This window comes from Dermacentor variabilis, chromosome 1, assembly GCF_050947875.1.
Source record: "Dermacentor variabilis isolate Ectoservices chromosome 1, ASM5094787v1, whole genome shotgun sequence".
NCBI classification, from domain to species: Eukaryota; Metazoa; Arthropoda; class Arachnida; order Ixodida; family Ixodidae; genus Dermacentor; species Dermacentor variabilis.
In genome coordinates this window covers 270890698-270911763 of record NC_134568.1, presented here as the reverse complement: position 1 = coordinate 270911763, position 21066 = coordinate 270890698, and the positions used below count along the sequence as shown (strand labels likewise).

General features: G+C 43.8%; 1 protein-coding gene across 1 annotated transcript in view; it reads left to right on the top strand.

The window, feature by feature from the left end:
- The window catches only part of LOC142564604 (uncharacterized), a 43976-nt gene that overhangs the window by 3850 nt on the left and 19060 nt on the right, over window positions 1–21066 (top strand). The window contains exon 3 of the mRNA XM_075675665.1: window positions 755–907. Within this exon, the coding sequence (XP_075531780.1) occupies window positions 755–907 (153 nt within the window). The remainder of the gene's footprint in view (window positions 1–754; window positions 908–21066) is intronic.

The following is a 21066-nucleotide window of genomic DNA, read 5'->3' as shown; positions in this document are numbered from 1 at the left end:
TGATTCAGTATCTTTTAAATGGAGGGATGTGCATTTGTCAGCATTGGCTATTTCTGTTGTTATGCTTCAATTGTGACCTAACTGAAGTTAACAGATACCACTTGCATTTCTAGAACCCTTCATACTTAGATAACTTGTGAAAAGTCACATCTGGTGTATCGCACTTCACTGCACAGTGCCTCTACTTCACCATTACGCTGCATTACTGAAGGAACTAGCTTGCAGCGCAAAATTTAGAAAAAATGTACTTGCAAAGCCCTCACAGTGGAATTATTGCAGCGAAGTATGACCCAATTGCATAACACAGACATGTGACATTGCACACGCTCTGGCCAGCTCGTTATGTCTTCAACGTAGGATTTCCAAAATGTCCGAGTTTGATAATTAATTGGTCTGTCAAGTGCTTGCTTTATGCCGGCTGTGTGTTGAAGAGTGAACGTGAACACCTGCTTTCTTTTAAGACCATTTGTTCTCATTTGAAAAATGGACTTTAATCCTTTTATATCCCTTTAAAAAAGTTGCAGCTTTGCAGTTGTGACCACATTTGCTGAAATCCATTGTACAGTGGTTAGCATGCTTGTGTGCTGTACTGAGACTTGCATGTCAGATACAGAGTGGAGCAACTCTCTCTATATGAACTAGTTTAAGGTGGCAGGGACCGCAAAATTTCGTGATAAGTTTGCAAGTTATTTCCAAATTGTTGATAGGCTTTGTACAAGTTGATATAAACCAGAAGCACATTTATTTTTTACAGAATGGCATGAGCCTGATGGAGATCTCCGATTGCTTGAGAATTCTTGCGAAGTATGCCAAAGAGATGTTGAAGCCTACAAAAGAACGGTACAAGCACTGGAATAAGATCCCCTTTATGAAAGCAGGTGCTCCACAGAAATGGACCAGGATGGATGTAAGTTCTGTATTTGGGGCCAGAATGACATTCTGTGTGAGAGAATATTTTCTGGCGTCTGAGCTGTTTCTTGGATGGTTATAGACCTTTTACAGTGAGCAGTCTACATACCAGGGGCCGCCACAGGCTCACCACCACTGAAAACCTTCCATTGGAAGCAAACAGGCATCAGCTGCCGCAGGCCACTCCAGCAACATTCCGCTGAGAGGCTAGCTATCACTTTGTACTAGTTACTTAAAATGTGGAAGAGCAGAGGGAAAACATGCTCTGTTGGGAACTGCAAGAACTGTGACAAAGACTGCATGAGCTTCATCCATCTTTGCTGCTCAAAAAGTGCCTGTGTTTATGATCGTTCGTCATGCACGCCTTTCCGCAAGGCGACCACAACTAACCCAACCGCCGGTGCTGGATAGCCAGTTGCCGGCAATGATCGCCAAGCTAATACCACCTGCAACAACAACATAGGTGTGCCACCATATCTTGTGCCATCACCGCTGGCACAAACTATCACGAAATGTTCAACTTTCATAAGCATGCAAGTCAGCGCCCATTCTCCCTACGCATGTGATACCGACATACTAGAGTCTGTGCACAAGAATAATGAAAAGACCAGACTGGAGCAAGTACACAAACACCAGACACCAAGCGCAAGTGTAGCTGCTCGAGTCTGGTCTTTTCTTTATCTCAGCGCTCCAACTCTCCTTTGTTTGACCAATTAGCCCACTGTTGAACTCTATGTGACTGACATACTTGAGCAACTTCCCTTTCTATAGCAGCAAAGTCAAACATGGAATAATAGGCAGACACCATGAGTTTTCTTCATGCGCCGGGAATCGGACAGCAGGCGAGTGATCGCTCAGCCACTTGCAACATTTGTCCATGCATACGCTAATACATTTCAGTCTGCACTCTGAGTAATTGGAAAGCCATTTTCAAGTTCTCTGATCAGCGCTGGCAACAAGAATGATGTGATCGTAAGGAACCACTGTGGTCGGAGCAGGTCAAAACGAAGTTGTTGTACATATACAGTTAAAGATAACAGTTGCACGGCCGTAACAGTTTTACAAATCTACTGCTGTAAAAACTTTGAATATGAAGGGTAAAAGGAAACATCGGGCCACATTCGTTGTCTTCATCTAGTACACTTGCACTCGATAAGATTGCAGTGCAGACAGAATGGATAGATGAAAAGTATACTTGTACTGCCTCTGCAGCTTTGGCCAAAGTCTTGCCTACCAATTCACTGCTCCCCATGGTGGCCGAAATAGCAGCTGTCTGAGCAATGTTTGTGGCTGGCCTGGCCATTGTAAACAAGCGAGAAAATGCCGATCAGAAAGCGCTCAATGATGGGAGCTGTCACATGACCAAATATGGCGTCGCCCATGGTTAAGGTGCTATAAACAGTGTCTATAGTGCAGACAATAGCGAGAACACACAAAGTTAGAAGACAGGTCCTAATTGATAGGTTTATCTGTTCATATACTCCTAGAGAATAAATGAAGTATTCACTTCTACTGTCATTAGCATATGTGCATTTGCATCACAATTTCTGGCCTGCACTTTAAGCAGTTAAAAACATGATCAGGAGACAGCATACAGGACGGTGGGTTTCTCATATCTTTAAACAAAAGTTTGTCTTACAATGTTAACATGCTGATCAATTTAACTCGTGTTAGTCTTAATCCGAGTATGCTACTTTGAGTATAGTACCGCGTGTCTGTTGGCTACCGTATACAAACTACTCATTTCAGGAATTCTGCCAGTGCACAAAATTGGAGAATTCAGTCGCCCAAGGGCTTGCACGATGCAGAAAAATGCATGGAGGATGTACTTACTTCGCATCTATGTGAGCTTCTGAAAGGCAGTTAAACCTTGATGTAACAAAGTTGGTAAAAGGACAATTTGCTTCGTTATATAAAATTTAATTATAGTTAAATTGAACTTTTTATGAAAATAAGTACAGCCGATAGATTTTCTTACGCAGAACTGGCTGCAATATTTTCTAAATGATTGGCCAATCGGAAAAAAACAAATTTTCAATTGGAAAGAAGTTCATTTCCTTGAATTTGAAAGACGGCGATGCAATTCGATGCTATTTGATGTCAAGCATGTGGTATTCACTGATGAAAAAGGTAAAAGTGCAAAAGAAGAAGAAAATATGCAGATCTCGTACACTGTGAGAATTGAGGTAAGTGAAGCTTTGTATGCTGTTTGCTTTGATTGACAATAATTAGCTGTGATGTTGGTGGTGCACATGTAATTTCTTAAGCATTTAGTCCAATATGAGAGTGGCGAGTTGATGTTAAAGGTTACCTTGCACTACTGCTGCTTGTCTGCGTCGTCCACAGAACACACAGGGAGACTTGTTTGCTTGAGGCCCTGTTGTGCATCAATGTTCATAATCTCCGAGAGTTTAGCATTATCACTGCCTCTCATGGCACATGCATCGTGGGAGAATTGTTAAACTTTAATTGAATTATGGGGCTGTACGTAATTCAATTAGTTATAAAATTGTATGCATACACTGTATACATACATTCACGGTCTGCACCACATTTCGCTGCGTAGCGAAGACGCTGCTATTCCGCGCGACGCTTCTTTTGGGCCTCAGTGTCCTTGACGCTAAGGGAACGCTTTGGAGCCATATTGCTGGCACATGTTTAGGTGCTCCTGCATATGTGACCAGCACGCTGTTGAGATGCAAACTCCAAGCAGTCTTTTCAGGCTATAGACGATTGTAATGTTTACACTGTCACAGCCCAGCATGCGACCTCCACTCCCTAGCACCTGCATTGTTTTTTTTTTTTTGCATAGGAAAGCGCACTACGTAGTAGTTCTGCGGAAACCCGCAAGGTGGAGAGAAGTAATTAATACAGGGAAAAATCAGACATCCACCTGTTCGTAGCAATTGCTACAAAGGAAACCCATACGGGTTCCTCGAAAGAAAAGCCTCAGAGTTGAAGAAAAATTCATCCTGGTTCGGGACTCGAACCCGGGACCACCGCCTTTCCGGGGCAGCCGCTCTACCATCTGAGCTAACCAGGCGGCGAAACACAAAGGACGCGCACACAAGGAAAAGGCGTTAGACACAGACGGACGCTGGACTTTCAACTGTACTTTATTGAAATTTACATTGCCACACATAACCTCCGACGCATGCATATCTTCAACTCCTCCCAAGACGTGCATAGATAGCACCTCGAAGATACATTAACACATGAAAACAGCCGACGCATGCGCAACTTCTACTCCTCCCAAGACCTGTGCATGAATGTCAATTTCTTATTAATCATATTTCACCTACTCGATAGGTAAGCATGTTCCTTGTTTGGTGAACAAAAACGTATCAGTGACACAAATTTTTTTCTCATTTCCAATATGAAAAGCTTCTAAGATTTTGCTTTCCTATCTAGTCTTGCCCTTCCCTAAAATGGTCACACGTCCGAACATGTAATGTATCTTTGAGGTGTTACCTATACACATGTCTTGGGAGGAGTTGAAGATACGCATGCGTCAGAGGTTATGTGTGGCAATGTAAATTTCGATAAAGTACAGTTAAAAGTCCAGCTTTTTCTTTGTGTGTGCGTCCTTTGTGTTTTGCTGGTACCCCCTTTTTTCAAGTTCAAGCACTGAACGTGTGCGGCTATGAACACATGCTGTTCCAGCATGATGATGCATTATCAAAAAAGTGCCCATATTCCCCGTGAGAAACGGAACAAAACCGAATGCAGGCAGATAAACACTTCTGTTGAAGGAATATAAAGATACCGGGCACATCCTGAATGGCTATGGTTCCTTCATACAATTTGACAGAAACTCGGTGGACTCTTGGGCCATCTTGTGCACCTTTATCAGTTAGATCTGTAACTTGGCACAAATAAAACCTGCTCGCAAGCAGTAACTGTTGCTCTTGTTTGTTCCGCTCTTGTGTTGCAGCTTTGTTGTATTTGTGTGATAAGCTGTTAGTATTATCAATGCAAACATTTTTCTTGACGTGCATGTATCTGGGAGTTTGTTTGGTTTCTTCTCAAATTGTTCCAAGCACTTAAAACCAGTCAACAGCTGTGGTGTGTCTCATCATTGGCTGTAGCCTGTCGCATCGTGTTGGGAGAGTGAACTGTTGACCGTCACTCTCACTCTCGCTGGGTTGCCTTGTCCTTTGCCTGATTTTTGAATATAACCGGAAAGTTTAATGTTGCAGAGAGCAACACGTACTGTGCACATATATTTTATGTTCACTTGCCGTGCGTGATGAGCAGAGTGGTGTAGCCGAGTGCATCCATGGCCCTGCCGCTGGTACCAGCTGTTTTGATAAATGCTACCAAACAATCATTGACAGAAACTGTACTCTTGTTGCATCCTTGTGCTTTATTAATAAGGATTATGAGCAGACTTTATCATGAGAAGGGGGCTCCAAATGTTCCTCATTTAGTCTTCACTGATAGTCTTGAAAGTGTCTTCTCATACACGGCTGCCATCCCTCTTGTTTCCAAAATCCCAGCTGTAGAGAAACCAGCAGGTTCACAGTAGGTCTGTACAGATGTGCACACTGCTTGCAGTCATTCAGGTTGCCTCTAGCTGCTTGCCCTTGTCACCTGCCCACTTTCTTGAACCCCTCCACAGCATGGTCTGCCCATGTTCTGCACTGTACTCATAGGCATTACTTTTTCTTTGCCTTTTCAAGCAGGTGGGTGGTGTCCATGCTGCTAGAGTCAGTGGTTTGGGTCGGACAGCATGAACACGATTAGTATGTAGCTGTTAGCACCTTTGGTACAACTGCTACCACGTAATCTACTTGTTGATAGTTCCAGCTAGTTTGAATGATGTGATGTGTGGCCTGTTATGTTAAAAATTACAAGCTTTTTTTCTATGCAAAAAACTACAGGGACATATTGGAACTTTCAAACTCTATCCATTTAGCTAGAGACACCAATTAACCATTTGTCAAGTAAATGAACATTGACTGTGCATTGTGATTCAGTGATGATATTTGGTCATAGCCTTCTTCCTTATTAGCAAGCATTTGGACGTCTGCTTTAATTTTTGCTTTAATCTTGGCTGAGTGTTAATGCAGAAAATTCGATGATTATGGATATGATAGCAGAGAAGCTGCTTAATTCTTTCCTTACCACCACCAGAAATTTGTTCATTTTCGGTGCTTTTATGTTCTATAATTTTATTTCAAGACATTGCTTTAATCTTGGCTGAGTGTTAATGCAGAAAATTCGATGATTATGGATATGATAGCAGAGAAGCTGCTTAATTCTTTCCTTACCGCCACCAGAAATTTGTTCATTTTCGGTGCTTTTATGTTCTATAATTTTATTTCAAGACATGTAAGAAAGAAGAATGGTGCTGAAAAGTCCTGTTGCCATCACTTGTCTCAGAGCCAGAAAAAGGTCGGCACACTAGAAAACACTGTCACCATCGCACGTCACGCGGCCAGTTTGCCGATCTAGCTGAGTGCTCGTTGCTGCCACTGTGTTTCTGGCTGATGAGTGCCCCTCATCCAACCGCTCCATTGCAGCCACTTCCATGCCCAGTCCGCCCCTTTGACCGCATTGGGATTAATTTGTACGGTTCTCTCCCATGTACGGCTGCCAGCAACCGTTAGGTCATAGTAGCAGTCGATCACCTCATGTGACATGTGGAAAGTGCTACACTCCCAGCGGCCACAGCGCACGACGTCGCTTCCTTCATTCTCTATCAGCTCGTTCTATGCCATGGCGCTCCTCGTGAACTCTTGAGTGACTGAGGGCACATGTTTCTTTCTGAAGCAGTGACATCTCTCCTTCATCAATGCAACCTATAATACATCGCAGCACCACCGTCTGTCACCCCCAGACAAACGGTCTGACGGGACAGTTCAGCTCTACTCTCGGTGACAGGCTGTCCATGTATGTCACCTCAGATAATTCCAACTGGGACCTTGTTCTGCTGTTCATAGCATATGCCTACAACACCTCCAAACAAGCCACAATTGGATTATCTTTGTTTTTTCTTCTCTACAGCCTTGAACCTTCCTGTACCATCGACACAATCCTTCCATATCATCCAGATTCTTGAAAGTGCACTCTGGTTTCTACAGCCGCTAAGCATGTCGAGGAACGTCGGTAGCTCGCCTGCTCGCTCACTACCACAGATGGATCCCGCCAAAAGCTTTGACGTGACGATGGCCGACCTGCTCCAGCCTTCCAGACTGAATCCTTTGTCTGGTGCTGGGTCCAACCTACAAGTCCTGTCTTCTCTTCCAAACTACTACCGAAATTTGATGGTCCTTATCACATAATTGCCCAAACTTTGCCCATCAACTACATCGTCGAGCCACTGACAGCCCCAAGTGATCATCATCGCCAGGCGCATGAAATTGTTTATGTTGACAGGCTCAAGCTTTATTACGAGCCCATCGTTTTGTCGTTGCCGTAGGTCGCCAGGATGGCTCCTCTTTCAGCTGGGGGGTGATTGTAAGGAAGAAGAATGGTGCTCGAAAGTCCCGTTGCCATCGCATGTCTCGAAGCTAGGAGATGGACATTCTAGAAAGCGCTGTTGCCATTACGTGTCGCGTAGCCACTTCGCCAATCTGCTGACCGCTCGTTTCTGCTGCTGTGTGTCTGGCTGATGCTTGAAGAGTCCAATAAACCTTGTCGCACATATTAGTCATACCATGATACATAAAATTGTAGCTTGATGGTTGGTATTTTGAATGGAAATAAAGCAGGAATTATTTCTGGTATAGTTTTCGAGAAATTCCTTGTGGAATTTCAAAGTACCTCAAGAAGCATGAATGAAAAGAACAGTTTTCAACATTTACTAGTAATACCGTATTTACTCGCATAATGATCACACTTTTTTCTAAAAAAAAATTGATGCAAATTCAATGGTGTGATCATTACGTGGGTTAAATTTACCACAAAAAGAAACATTTTCTGTTTTCATCCCGCATTTGCTGCGGGATGACAAGCAGGCGGCTGCCGCTGTCAGTGCGGGACACCAAAACAGAAATGGCGGCCGGCGGAGCAAGCTGAACGCGATTATTTTTCTTCTCATGAGTACATTACGTGCAGTGAAACAGTTTCTCCGTATCAGTAATGAATAAAATCGTTAATATCGGCAAGTTTGCAACAATAACGTAGCCATGTCCACTTTGAGGGGACAGAAACGTAGATGGGCGCACTTAGCTGTCAGTGACAAACACATGGCAGGCATGCTGCGGAAATTGTGGCATTTGTCTTCACTGCTATCCTAATACGGCACGTTTCCGCTAAGGGTGGGCAAATATCTTGGCTGCATTACAAAAAAAAAAAAAATTAAATTATGGGGTTTTACATGCCAAAATCGTGATTTGATTATGAGGTACGCCGTAGTGGAGGACTCTGGAAATTTCGACCACCTGGGGTGCTTTAACGTGCACCTAAAGCTAAGTACACAGGTGTTTTCGCATTTCGCCCCCATCAAAATGCGTCCGCCATGGCTGTAGCTGCGTTACAAGCAGCGGCGTATCAATAGGGTACACTTCTAACGTATCGGTGTAAACATGGCCACTATCGTTGCCGCTCACGATTTGTTGCATGCCCATGAGTGCGGACGAGAAGAATTGAAAGGCGCCCTTTATGTTGTTGTTTACCAAAACCATTACGAAGCCTACAAATAAGAGAGAGAGAAGTTTAATGATACGAAATGCAGAGAGGTCGGCCTGAGGTATATTCCTCTAGCCAGCTAATCTGCGTTGGGGGAAGGGAAAGAGGGAAAGAAAGAGGGAAGAGGCGCATGATGGGTGACGACAAGACAAGGAGGATGTAAAACATATGGCAAGTAATTTGGCATGCTCAAAGCCTGCAGTCCAGGCCCGCACTTTTTAAAAAGTTCAGTAACGCCTGAATGGCCTTGAAACTCAATTGAGTGTTTGGCCAAGGGCCTAAAATAACGTCCTCTAACAACGGTGGGCTGTCGAGATGCGTAAGGTCATTGTTCAACTTTTGATGCTCTTCCACGTACTTAGGGCAGTTGCAAAGCACATGACCTATAGTCTCATTAACATTGCACTAACAGTTTGGAGACTCAGTGCGTTGCATGTGGTGCACGTATCCGTGCGTAAATGCTACCCCCAGTCTTAGTCTGTGCAGAAGACTGGCACAGTTGCATTGAATTTTCAGTGGTAGCCTAATTTCATTGTAGGGTCCAATCTCTGGAGTTGTCTGTGGCGATTATCCGAATTGTCCCAGTGTTTTTCTGTCCGTTTTCGGATGACACTGGAGAGGAGGCAGTTAGCGTCTGCTCTTGAGGAAGGAATTGCAAGCAGTGAATCTGGTTCTTCGAGTGCCTTCTTCGCTTCGGCATCGGCCAGTTCGTTGCCGTGTATACCACAGGGACTTAGAATCCACTGAAATGTGGTGCGGTGGCCGTTTTCTTGCGCTAAAGTGTACAGCTCGGCAGTTTGAAGAGCCAACACTCTGTACGCGCTTTCTTTCAACACCACTCTAAGTAGTTGCAGAGCCGATTTTGCGTCACTGAAGACTGTCCATACTTGAGGAGGCTGTCGCGAAATATATTGAACTGCCTCTCTGATTGCCGCTAGTACCGTAGATGTTGTAGTCGTCTTGTTACACAGACGAAACTGTCGAATAACTTGATGTGCAGGCACGACGAAAGCCACAACAGACTCATACGACGAGACCGATCCGTCTGTATACACATTAACCGATGAGTCATATTCTTTCGACATATATTCAAGTGTTAAATGTCTGAAGCCGACGGTAGGTATCGGCGATTTTTTAGAAATTCCGGGAATAGATAGATGTACCCGTATTTTGGACATTACCCATAGAGGCATACGTGGAAGGTCAGCAGGGGCAAAGTATGATGGTATGGCAGATTCTTAGCATTTAATGGCTCTTGAAACACTGGAGTCCGGCCGTATGTCGGGAAGTGTCGATAAGGGGTGGCTTCCATGACGGCACAGCAGTCGCAGGAATACTTGAAGAGGTTCACATCGTAGATAGACAGGTGAAGGGGTGGCGCGAGCCTCTTCAATTGTTCCGTAGGTTGAGGTGCAACGTGGAACACTGAGACATGTTTTCAGCATCTGTGCCTGGGCGCTTTCCGGCGTACGCAAACATGACCGGCTCATACTTGATAAAACTGGCAGGCTATACCGAATGTAGCCGACGTAGAGAGCCTGGTACAGCTGGAGTAGCGAATGCTCAGATGGACCCCGCTTCATACCGGCCAGAAAACGAAAAACTTGAGCAAGCCCAGTTAATTTTTTCTTTAACATTGCCACATGCTTTGACCATGAAACACCGCGGGCAATGACAATGCCGAGGTATCTGTGGTGGGTCACATATGGGATGGCATTGTCATTGATCATAATTGGATACCCTCACATAAGCTTCCGTGTGAACGCTATCACAGCGCATTTATCTGGTGCCATTTGCAGTCCTTGGCACTGCAGGTACTGAGACGTTAAAGAAATAGCTCGCTGCAATCTTGCACGAATTTGCAGTCACGTGACTGCGGACGCCCATTTGCATATGTCGTCTGCGTAGGTACTGATACGTACTGTATCAGGAATTATTTCCGCAAGGCCAGTAAGGGCAACATTGAAAAGAGTCGGGCTGAGCACTTCTCCTTGAGGCACTCCACGGACCAGAATGTGTCTTCTCGTTTCGCCATCATTCATGGACATGAAGACTGTGCGACCATCTAGGTAATTTTCAATCCACATGTAGAGACAAATAATATAGCCGAGGCAAGTTTGGTTGTAGCTTTTTTTTCAGGAAAGTGTGGAAAGTGATGTAAGGAATGAAATGGGGCACCTGCTTAAGAATGTTGGCTGCGTGCAGACCTCTTGGTATGTCTTCAAGAGTCGTTCACGTAGCATTCGACAGATGGCAAGCGCGATCATCATTAGCTAGACTTGGCACACAACATATCGCTGCGACAAGTTCAGGGTGTGATCATTACACGGGAAAGAAAAAAAATCTTAATTTTGACGACAAAATTCAGGGGTGCGATCATTATGTGAGTGCGATTATTATGCAAGAAAATACGGTATGAAGAGTAAAAAAAGAAAACTGAACAGCTTGTACAAACAAAGTATGTGCCTTGCTCCTGGTTGCAATTTCTGTATTTTAGACCACACCAAAAATTAGATGTGCAGATTCGATGTGAATGTTATCTCTGCTGATGTTCATGTTATGCGGGAAAGCCGTGGCTTTGCAAATGTGAAATTATGTATGCGCCTATTGGTGTATGGAGCATTTGTTCTCTTTGCAGCAAGTGCCAGGTTGCTTTCTTTCTGCCTTAGGCTCTTGAAACAATGGTTGTCAGGTTGGGGAACATCTGTTAAACTAAGTTGGTGAGCATGATTATCACGCTCGACCAACTTTGCTTTGTAAGCAAGCTGGCCTAGTCTAGCTCTATGAAGTGATACTGGAGTGTTTGCATACTTCTTACTGCCTTTGTACAGTACCGTACAGTAATCGACAGTATTGTACAGCAACAGAAGTGTAGAGTAATGAATACGAATATTTGTATTGGCAGTGTTCAATGTGGTGTTCAATATGTAAGAGATCAGACTGCTAACCAAGCCTCTATGGGATGTTTTTTTTTTATTTGAACCTCAAGGGTCCCCAGACGGGACCTTACATGAGGAGTGGGTGCATTAATGGCGGATAACAATGATTGTTGCATAGAATTATAAAGAGTACATAGCTTCTTCGATGGAATTCTTGAAATCAGTGGGATCAGGGATAAGAGCTTGGCTGCAGGCAAGGTCATTCCAGTTGTGGGCTGTGTGCACAAAAAATGACTTCTGGAACTTAGCAGTGCGGGCACGATGCAGGATGATGCTGTTAGGATGGCCTGTGCATGGTGTTTGGCGCACTGGTTGGATGAGTTGGCTGTCTTGGGGTGAACAATGGAAAAACTTGTGATAAAGCAGAAGTGTGAAATATGGCGACAGGAAGTGAGAGAAGGCACTTGTAACTGATTCTTTAGAGCAGATATACTAGAGTATCATGAGTAGTTTGAAATAATGAAACGTGTAGCACAATTTTGAACTGATTCGAGAGCTGTAATAAGGTTAGACTGATGTGGATCAAAGACTGCGCTACTGTATTCAAGTTTAGGTCGCACAAGTGTTTTATAAGTTACTAATTTTAAGGAAAAAGGTGGCATGTGCAGGTTATGGCGAATTGTTTACCCAATTGCTTAACTAGATGAATTTATTATGGGGTTAATGTGGTAAGACCATGATAAATCACTAGTGATGTAAACGCCAAGGTATTTAGCGGAGCTAGCGGAAATAATGGTGGTATCCTTGATTTTATAAGTAGGTAAAGCATAATTTCGGTGGCAGTGAAAAGAAATTAGTACAGTCATTGCAGTATTCAGGGGTATTAGCCAAGTAGCGCACCATTTCTGTATGTTATTCAGGTCATTTTGGAGGACAGAAGAACCGTCAGTGTTAGTTATAGGGCGGTAGATTACGCAGTCATCAGCGAAAAGGCGGATAGTAGATGTTACTATAGAAGGCAGAGCGTTAACGTATATTAGAAAGAGCAAAGGGCCAAGAACTATGCCATGGTGTACTCCCGAAAGAACATGCGAGTAAGAAGACGAGAAGCTACTAGCAGAAACAAATTGCATGTGGTTGGTTAAGAAGTTTCGAATCAAGTGAAAGACATGCGGCTGAAGGTCTAAAAGAGGCAGTTTGAGTAAAAGGCGGGAATGGGGTACTTTGTCTAATGCTTTCTCGTAATCTAGGAACAGTGCATTGGTTAGGATATTGCGGTCAAGATTGAATGTCATACACAAGCAAAGCTAATTGGGTTTCACATGAGTGGCCTTTTCGGAATCCATGCTGGTTGGGATGAAAGTAGTTGACAGATGCTAGAAATGTCGCGACATTGGAGTAAATTACATGTTCTTTGATCTTAGAGCATACACTAGTTGGTGAAGTGGGTGTGTAGTTACTTGGGGATGATCGATCACCTTTCTTGATAACTGAGATGACCTTCCCAATTCACCAGTCATGTGGAACGGAACCAGTATCAATTGATTACTAAAAAATGATGGAAAGAATAAGACTGCAAACATACTTAGCATTTTTTCAAACTTTGGAATTGATTCCATCGATACCACAGGAAGATGAACACTTTAATGAATCGATTATATTGACAATACTGTGCGGGTTGAAGGTGATGGTGTCCATTGGTGGACGCGGCAATGGTGGGAGATCGGGAACATTACGAGTTGTTTCGTTAGTAAAAACAACAGAATGCGTGGTTCAGTGCATGAGGTATGTTAGATACTTCTACCGGCGAGCCACTGCTGTCACAGAGTGAAACAGTAGCTTTTACATTGGGGATAATAGTTTTCCAGAAGCACTTTGGGGTGGTTTGTGACATTTCGGTGAGGGTAGTAGATTAGAACTGGCGTTTAGCTTAGGCAGTCATAGTGGAGTATTGTTCGGCAATGGTGTGTTATTTCACCTCTACCTATGACGTAGGTCATAGGTAGAGGTGAAATTGTTATAGAACACAAAGAGATTGCGATTCATGCTAGTGTAGTCTCCTTTGTCGTATAGCGTTAGTACTTTTTTAGACATTGGACTTCTGGTAATATTGGCAGAGAAAGTAGTATGGACTACAACGTGGTCACTGAGGCCCGTAATGTACGAAGGAGCGTCGAAATCTTCAGGGTGAGTAGTCAAAATAAGATCAAGAATATTAGATGAATGGTCAGTCGTGCGGGTGGGCTCAGATATAATTTGAGTCGGGCCAAAGGTTAGACAAGTGTTCAAGAATTCACTAAAAGCATAACTTTTTGTTAGGGTGTTGGCCATATCACTCTAATCTAGAGACGGAAAATTGAAGTCGCCAGAAAGCAAAATGGGCGTGCTAGGGTGAGATGAGATTAGTGAACCGAGCGCGCCATGAAATAGAGGTATGAAGGAACTGTCCATATCAGGCGGTCAATAGCATATACCGATAAGAACGGGGGGGGGGGGGGGGGTTATAAAGCTTGACAGCACACCCAAATCATTTCCAACGAGGTTACTACATTCACAACTGAACAATTAAAAAACAATTGGCAGCGATGAGAATACCACCACCAGGGCAGCCGTCAGGTCTGTCTTTCTGGAAAACATCAAAATCAGTTAGCTTGGGCATGATTTTGGAATCTAAGATCGAGGCATTTAGCCACGTTTCAGTTAGCAGAATGATGTTACTGAACGATGAGCTGATAAGACTACACAGGGAATCTCGTTTGGGAATTATACTGTGAATGGTGGTGTAAAAAAGTCGTAGGCGATGATGTCTGGGCTTGACATTGCGGCTGAGGTGGGTTGATAGCTGCCATGATTTACGCTCAAGTACTTTATCAGCTGTGTGATCAAAGATGTAAGTTTTGCCACTAGAAACTAGTCTATTGTGACGGAGCTTGTAAGAAATGTGGTTAGCTTTCGTGAATTCAATAAGCCGTTTACAGGCGAGTCGGGTGTTAGGGGAGAAGTCTTCGCTCAGTGCGTAACCGGTTGATTTAAAGGGCAACTCCGGAGTTTTTTTAACCATATTAGGATATCGTCATTTTTAAATGGCATTGGCAGACATGTCACCGGTAAGGTGGTTCAATTTGCTTATAAGTTCATCAATAATTTTAAATAACCAATAAATGGATACCGAAACCAGAACAGGTAGCTGCTTCATGTGACGTCACAATGAGTCAATGACGTCAGACCCTACACTACCATAAAGCAAATGCGCAGAACATGTGCTAAACACGCAGCACACGTGGCGCTAACGCCAAAGGAGCGAAGCTGATGATATCTCCCGATGCCACAGGGAGTTTCTACAAATTTTCCAAACAAGACGGCGGCGATTTCAGCGATGATTTTAGCGACAGTGGCGGTGTAGTCTCTGACGTCATAAGCAGAGGGTGGCCAGTAAACAGTCATGAGTCAGGAATGCAACCAATGTTTAAAATTCATTTTCAGGAAAACTAAATGAGTTGCAGCCATATCGTTTGGCATGGATATACAGAATGCAAATGAGAACATATATTCAAAATTTCATTAAGATTGGTGGACATAGAAAAATCACCAGAGTTAGGGTGATCCATTCTTGTAGTACCACCGAGCCCACTAAGCGGTGCGATGGTTTGGTCGGGCTTTATATAGTCTAATCTAGGGGAGGGCATAGTCTAACCTAGGGGAGGGCGCGGTGATTGTCCCAGGTAGCGATGACGTTGGCCACGGGCAATGAAGATACTGTGACGGAAGCAGGGAATCCACGGCCGTTGAAGCGTGACATTGCAGCGGATGGTCCGCGTTGGTTAGAGCATGCGTAGGGGGTAATCACCAGCAACGGGTTGGCTGCCGATGAAGTGCATGCGGACAGCATCCTGAGAACAGCGAGCAGCTGAGGCCAGGAAAGTGTTGTGAACTGTGTGACGAAGAAGCGAAGGCAGTTAGGGCGATCCATTCCTGTAGCACCGCCGAGCCCACTAACTGAGTATTACTGAGAATGTTGTCGCGATCACAAAATCAGCCAGTAACTATCGGTGGGCTTGGCTGCTTGCAATGTAGCTACATGACATTGCAAAGAAAAGAGAAAGCACTTTTTTCGTTGTTTTTGACGCGAGACTATAAATTCCCTGTTGCCTTGTTGATATGAAATTGTCTGTGTACTCTTGTGTGAGTGAAAACTCCACATGATGAGAATTTCTCATGATAGTTGCACTTATCCTGTCGAAATGCCGATGAATAAAAGCTACCCACTATAAAAGCCAAATTTAAATTGCACTTGATATTAGTTGAACACAATCGTCCAAACAATGCACACTTGTGAACATGTGGCAATGTTTGAGACGTCGTTAACCCTAGAAAAGTGCTGGCAAAAGCTCGAAAAAGCGTTCAGGAAATGAAATTTTTTAATTGCTCATTTGGATAGCAAATTTTTTATAGATTTCAAGTATATAGACGTGGGGGTAGTAAAATTGCAATTTGATTATGAAAATACGAAATAACAAGAACCACGTACGGTGGCTGAAAATTTCAGTTGATAGGAGTTCAGTTCCGTCGCAACCATTCGATGCTAAAGGGGAAATTTCTAGTCAAACATTTGTTGAGAAAGGCTTGCAAATACAAAAAGTCTCAAGTTTTCGAAGAGTGGCTAGGTACGAGGCAGTCCCATACCATACTTCTTACACCAGAAGCATGTTACTTTTTGGACTTATTGCCAGTGTTGCTTTGGCCTTTGCAGCAGAGAACGCACTGTCTTGTTAGATGTTCTTTGCCTGCTGTAGACGGGACAAAGTCCACAAAGTGCTGTGCCATCAGATGAGTAAGGCCTGCTTCTGAAGGAAGTCCACAGGGGGCAGGAACATTCAACTGGCAGCCACCATATTTAATATGTCTGCTGGATGAACAGAGTCAAACTCGACGAGACAAACTCAGCCTTGACACTTAAAAAAAAAAAATTGTAACCAAGCAAGACTCGTCTACGGCACTTGGGGGTTAAAGGGGCCCTGAAATACTTTTTCAGCATAATAAGAAAATGTTGCTGTTCTGTGGATGAGGCTACTGTGAACATGTGAGCCAAATTTATTGCACTGCAGGCAGCAGGGAACTTGCAGTCCCTTGTCAAAAACGACGAAAAACCGCTTTCTTTTCTTTGCAATGTCATGTAGCTACGTTGCAAGCAGCCAGGGCCACCCGCAGTTCTTGGCTGACTTTGTGATCGCGACAACATTCTCTGTAATACTGTAATTACTAATTTTGAGTAAAGGAGGGATGCGGGGCTGAAAGGTCAGCTGACATGCCAATTTTAATGAAATTCGGCATGAGGCTTTGTCTTCTTGTTGTTAGAACAAGTAGAAAATTTGATTACCTTAGCACAAATACAAAAAAGAGCTATTCATGTCCCATTGACCAAATAAGTGTCACCTTAGGAAAACTATTATTTTAAAGATTAAGGACCTTGATAAAAATTTTTTGAATAACTATATTTTGGACGCCATATAGTGCAGGATAGAACTAGCCGCTTGCAATTTTATGCCTTCTGTAGAAACCGTGCAACTTCAAAACCATGTTGTTCTTGTTGTTGTTGTTACAGTGATCAAGACATTGTACTTTTTTTTTTAGAGCGCAGCTTTTAGGCGCCCGTTCCTGTGGCGAGTGTCGGCATTCCTTGTGACCGAGCGAATGAGTACAGCAAAGGATGAAAGAGCGAATGCAAAGCGCAGCAGGGGATGAAAGGCTGCGATAATGAAGAGAGCGTGAGGAGGAAAGGGGAGGAGGAGGGTGCAGCAGAACCATGAGGCTGAAAGTGGAGGTGGAGGTTATGGCGAAAGCGTGAGAAGAATAGTGTAGTGTCATGCAAGATGGGCTCTATTGTGACGATGTCTACGAGGTGGTGCCAGAGTAGTGTGTGTCGTCTGTTCACTGATGACGCCACCAATACCATATATGGAAGCAAAGCGCCGCATGAGTGGAGGTCTGTCCGCAGCAGCTGCTGTGAATTGTGCCCACGCGTCACCCATGCAGTGCTTCTCACAATTTCCTGATTAGCAAGGCAGTAGTGCCACACTTCACTCCGTTTGAAATGTGCGGCATGTGACAGATTGTCCGTGCCAGCCAATATATAGTGAAATGAAAGCATCATAGAGCTGCGCTCAAATTTCGATTGAGGGAGTATCATGATTGTCGGTGAATTTTTTCATAGAGGCAATTTAGAAATTCAATATTTCCCTAGTCTTATTCCTCACAAACTTTCAGCCTAGAGACAATATTATAGTTTTTGCTTTTGCAGTTTGGTAACTAATACCCTTGCCACACGGACAAGGTTAATGCCATTAAAAATGTGAGGCCTTTCTTTTTCTTTTTCTTTTTCTTAAGTTTCTTAATTCCATTATATTTCGGTCACTGCTACACGTGCATACTTAATTCTTTAAGGGTCGATTTTTTCCGCCATATGCGACTGCCCATGGTAGATTTTTTTATTGCAGATTTCAATTCTTCTGAGGGACCTCTTTCGAAAAACATTTGCCATAATTTTTCTAGGGTGACCGTAAAGTGAGGAAAAAATGTTTTGCATTGGTATATATGTACTGTTTACTCATGAATAACAACAATAAGAAAAGGAAATAAATTTATAAGACTTAAAAATTTGATGCATTGTTATACACATAGCTGAAAGCTTAGAAAATGCGCAATCAAAAATATTTCGCAAGTGTCAAATGTTCCTGCTTTTACACTAATATTTACGTCTGTAGCGTAATCGAACTGCGTAGGTGAGCGCACTAAAGAAAACTGTATGGTTTTGTGCCCGTTAAAAAAGCAAAATGTGTGACAAACTTCCGCTAATCTTCATCTTATCGCCAACCAGAGCCGATTAGTTTTCACAAGTCTCCAAGAAAAAAAGGAAAAGGAAACGCATGCACGGCGGCATCCTTCCTTTGCTCACCCCTGTGAGCACTAAACGAGCGAGAAACAGGTGGCCGCCCTTTGAGCGATTAGTGACAAGATAGCCATCAGTTTTGCGAGCACAGGAAGCCGAAGCTGCCCGCGGAACAAAGCCCAAACCGGCGCTTGCCCGTGCATGCGCCAATGCGCGAGCGGTAGTATGTAGATGCGCTGGAGCAAACTAGCTCTAAAACAAACCACGCAATGAAAACCGAGAGAGGGAGGCGTGAGAAAAAAATTGCATGTATTCCCACATAGTGGCAGCACATGCCAAGAAAGAAAAGGTTAGAAAATTGGCTTACTTTTTAAGCGTACAGATGGCGCCGTAAATGTGTGGCATCGACCATTTTGGACTTGTTTGCAGCGCCGTACATTTACGTCATTGACCCTGAAAGGGTTAATGACATTAAACATCGCAATTGTAATAGCGGCAGTGAAACGGTTAAGGCTGCTTGCCAATCATTATACAATTAAAGAAAAGTTACTTAGGCAGCAAACATTTAAGAAATGGCATGAAAATATTATAGGCGTAGTTTATGTAGTCTACTTCAGGAATGTCATTTTTGAACCCTTTCGCAAACTGTTTGAAGCCAAAGCTTTCGATGCATTTGATGGCCAAGTGAGTTGTGATGGTTGTGAGAATGCGCTACATTGGGAAGGAAAGAGTGCTTTTTAAAAGAATATGAAGAATATTGTAATTGTTTTTCGCTACAAATTCGTTTAGTATTGTCAGAATGTGGAGACATTGCGAATGAGAGTTCGCATTTGATGGCCAAGTGAGTTATGAGTATGCAGTACACCTTGAGTGGCATTAAGCCTTAATGCCATTAAGCATGTCCATGTGGCACCCCGTGAATCACATAAAAATTTAAGACATTATCAAGTTAATGTCATTTTCAGTGCCTGCGTGTCATGGGTGTAAAACTGAAAATTGCCCATAAAATGCAAACTGAGAAAAATTCTTTCAAAGATCTCAAAACATGCCAAAATGCATGCAACTACCGGGTTAAAAAGCTAATTTTCTTCTTTGTTTGGAAATCCAAAATACAAAAAATGAAGAAACACGTATTTCTGACAAAAATTTTGATTTTAGCACCACATTCCCCCTTCAGCAAATGAAAAATACGCGTCTGCTATGTCAAAAAGAAAAAAAAGTTTCATTTTTGCAGTTCTGGTGTACACATGCCAGTTGCATTTAGCTGCATCTACTAAATGCAGATCGCACCGATGTGCTGTGTAGCATAGATACCGCGGCCATCATGTGGGGTGCTGCGATGAGTCCTCTTGTTGGCGAGACAATCGGATAATCGCATGCACTGGCCGGTCTCTGAAAGTGACATAGCTCCAGGTACTGCTCGTCTCGTGTCAAGAGAGCACTGCACTGGCCTGAACTGGAAGTAGCGCCGTAGAGAGAAAAAGTAAATAAATAAAAACTTTTGCGCAGCCTTGCCCTACTGCCATCCCATCCCCCCTGTGTAGCTTCCAGTGCTCTAGCAGAGATGAAATAAGAGAGAAAGCTGGGAATTGGTGCGATGGGGAGTATGGCAGACTCCTCTTAACTTGAAAGGTACAAAAAGATTTTACCGCAGAAGATTAGTAATCTGTTAATAGTGTGCCCACTCTATGATTAATTAGAACAGTGTTTCAGGGCCCCTTTAAAACAGCATAGATGCTGGAGCAGAAAATTAGACAATCCAAACCCACCATGGTTGCTTAGTGGCTATGGTGTTGGGATGCTAAGCACGAGGTTGCAGGATCGAATCTTGGCCATGGCGGCTGCATTTCGATGGGGATGAAATGCGAAAATACCCGTGCATGTAGACTTGGTGCACTGTTAGGATTGGGGGCTCAATCCCATCGCTCGTAACTCGTTGTCAAGATTGGAGTCCGGCATGAATTAGAAGGTAGCTGGCCCATGCCGTCATCCAACTTATCCACGCTGAAGACGTTGATGAAGGGAAGGACTGCTTCTCATTGAGAATGAGGAATATGGGTTTACTTACAGTATCTACATCAGTCTAGCATGACTGCGAGAGAAAGTACGTCAGTCTAACAGGACTGCTTGAGAAAGTTCATCAGTCTAACATGACTGCTTGAGAATACACTGAGCAGCCGCACAACAGCAGTTTATAAACACGCGGTCCTCCCTCGATCCCAAGGTGACGGAAACGTTTGTCCAGTCATCGTAAACAAGCCGCCTCTCTGCGGGACGGCTTACACACACACACTTCCGCACAGGTTCACGGTTCGGAGCCGACGTCAGATGGACTTCGTAGAACTCGGGGCTTGTGTCAGGAAAGGTGCCCTTTATTCCCCGAGCTGAGCCCCACAGCGCGGCCGGGTGCCCATTGTCTTGTGTCATGGACAGTGCGTGAGAAGGGGCCTTCGTAGACGTTCCCGCGGCAACTCCCCCGCTCATAGCGCTGGTTGGTTCGGTAACAATAGTTGGCCCGCCAAACGCATTCAGTCACAACGGCGACGAGGCTAGAGCGTAACGGTGGCGTTCCAAGAAAGTTGAAGCCGCTGTCGCAACTGGCTGGCAAAACTTGCACCTCAGCTGGGCCGTTCTTAACAGCACATTAAAGAACCCCAGGTGGTCAAAATTTTAGGAGTCCCACACTACAGCGTGCCTCATAATCAGATCGTGGTTCTGGCACATAAAACCACATAATTTAATTTTTAGACAACCCGA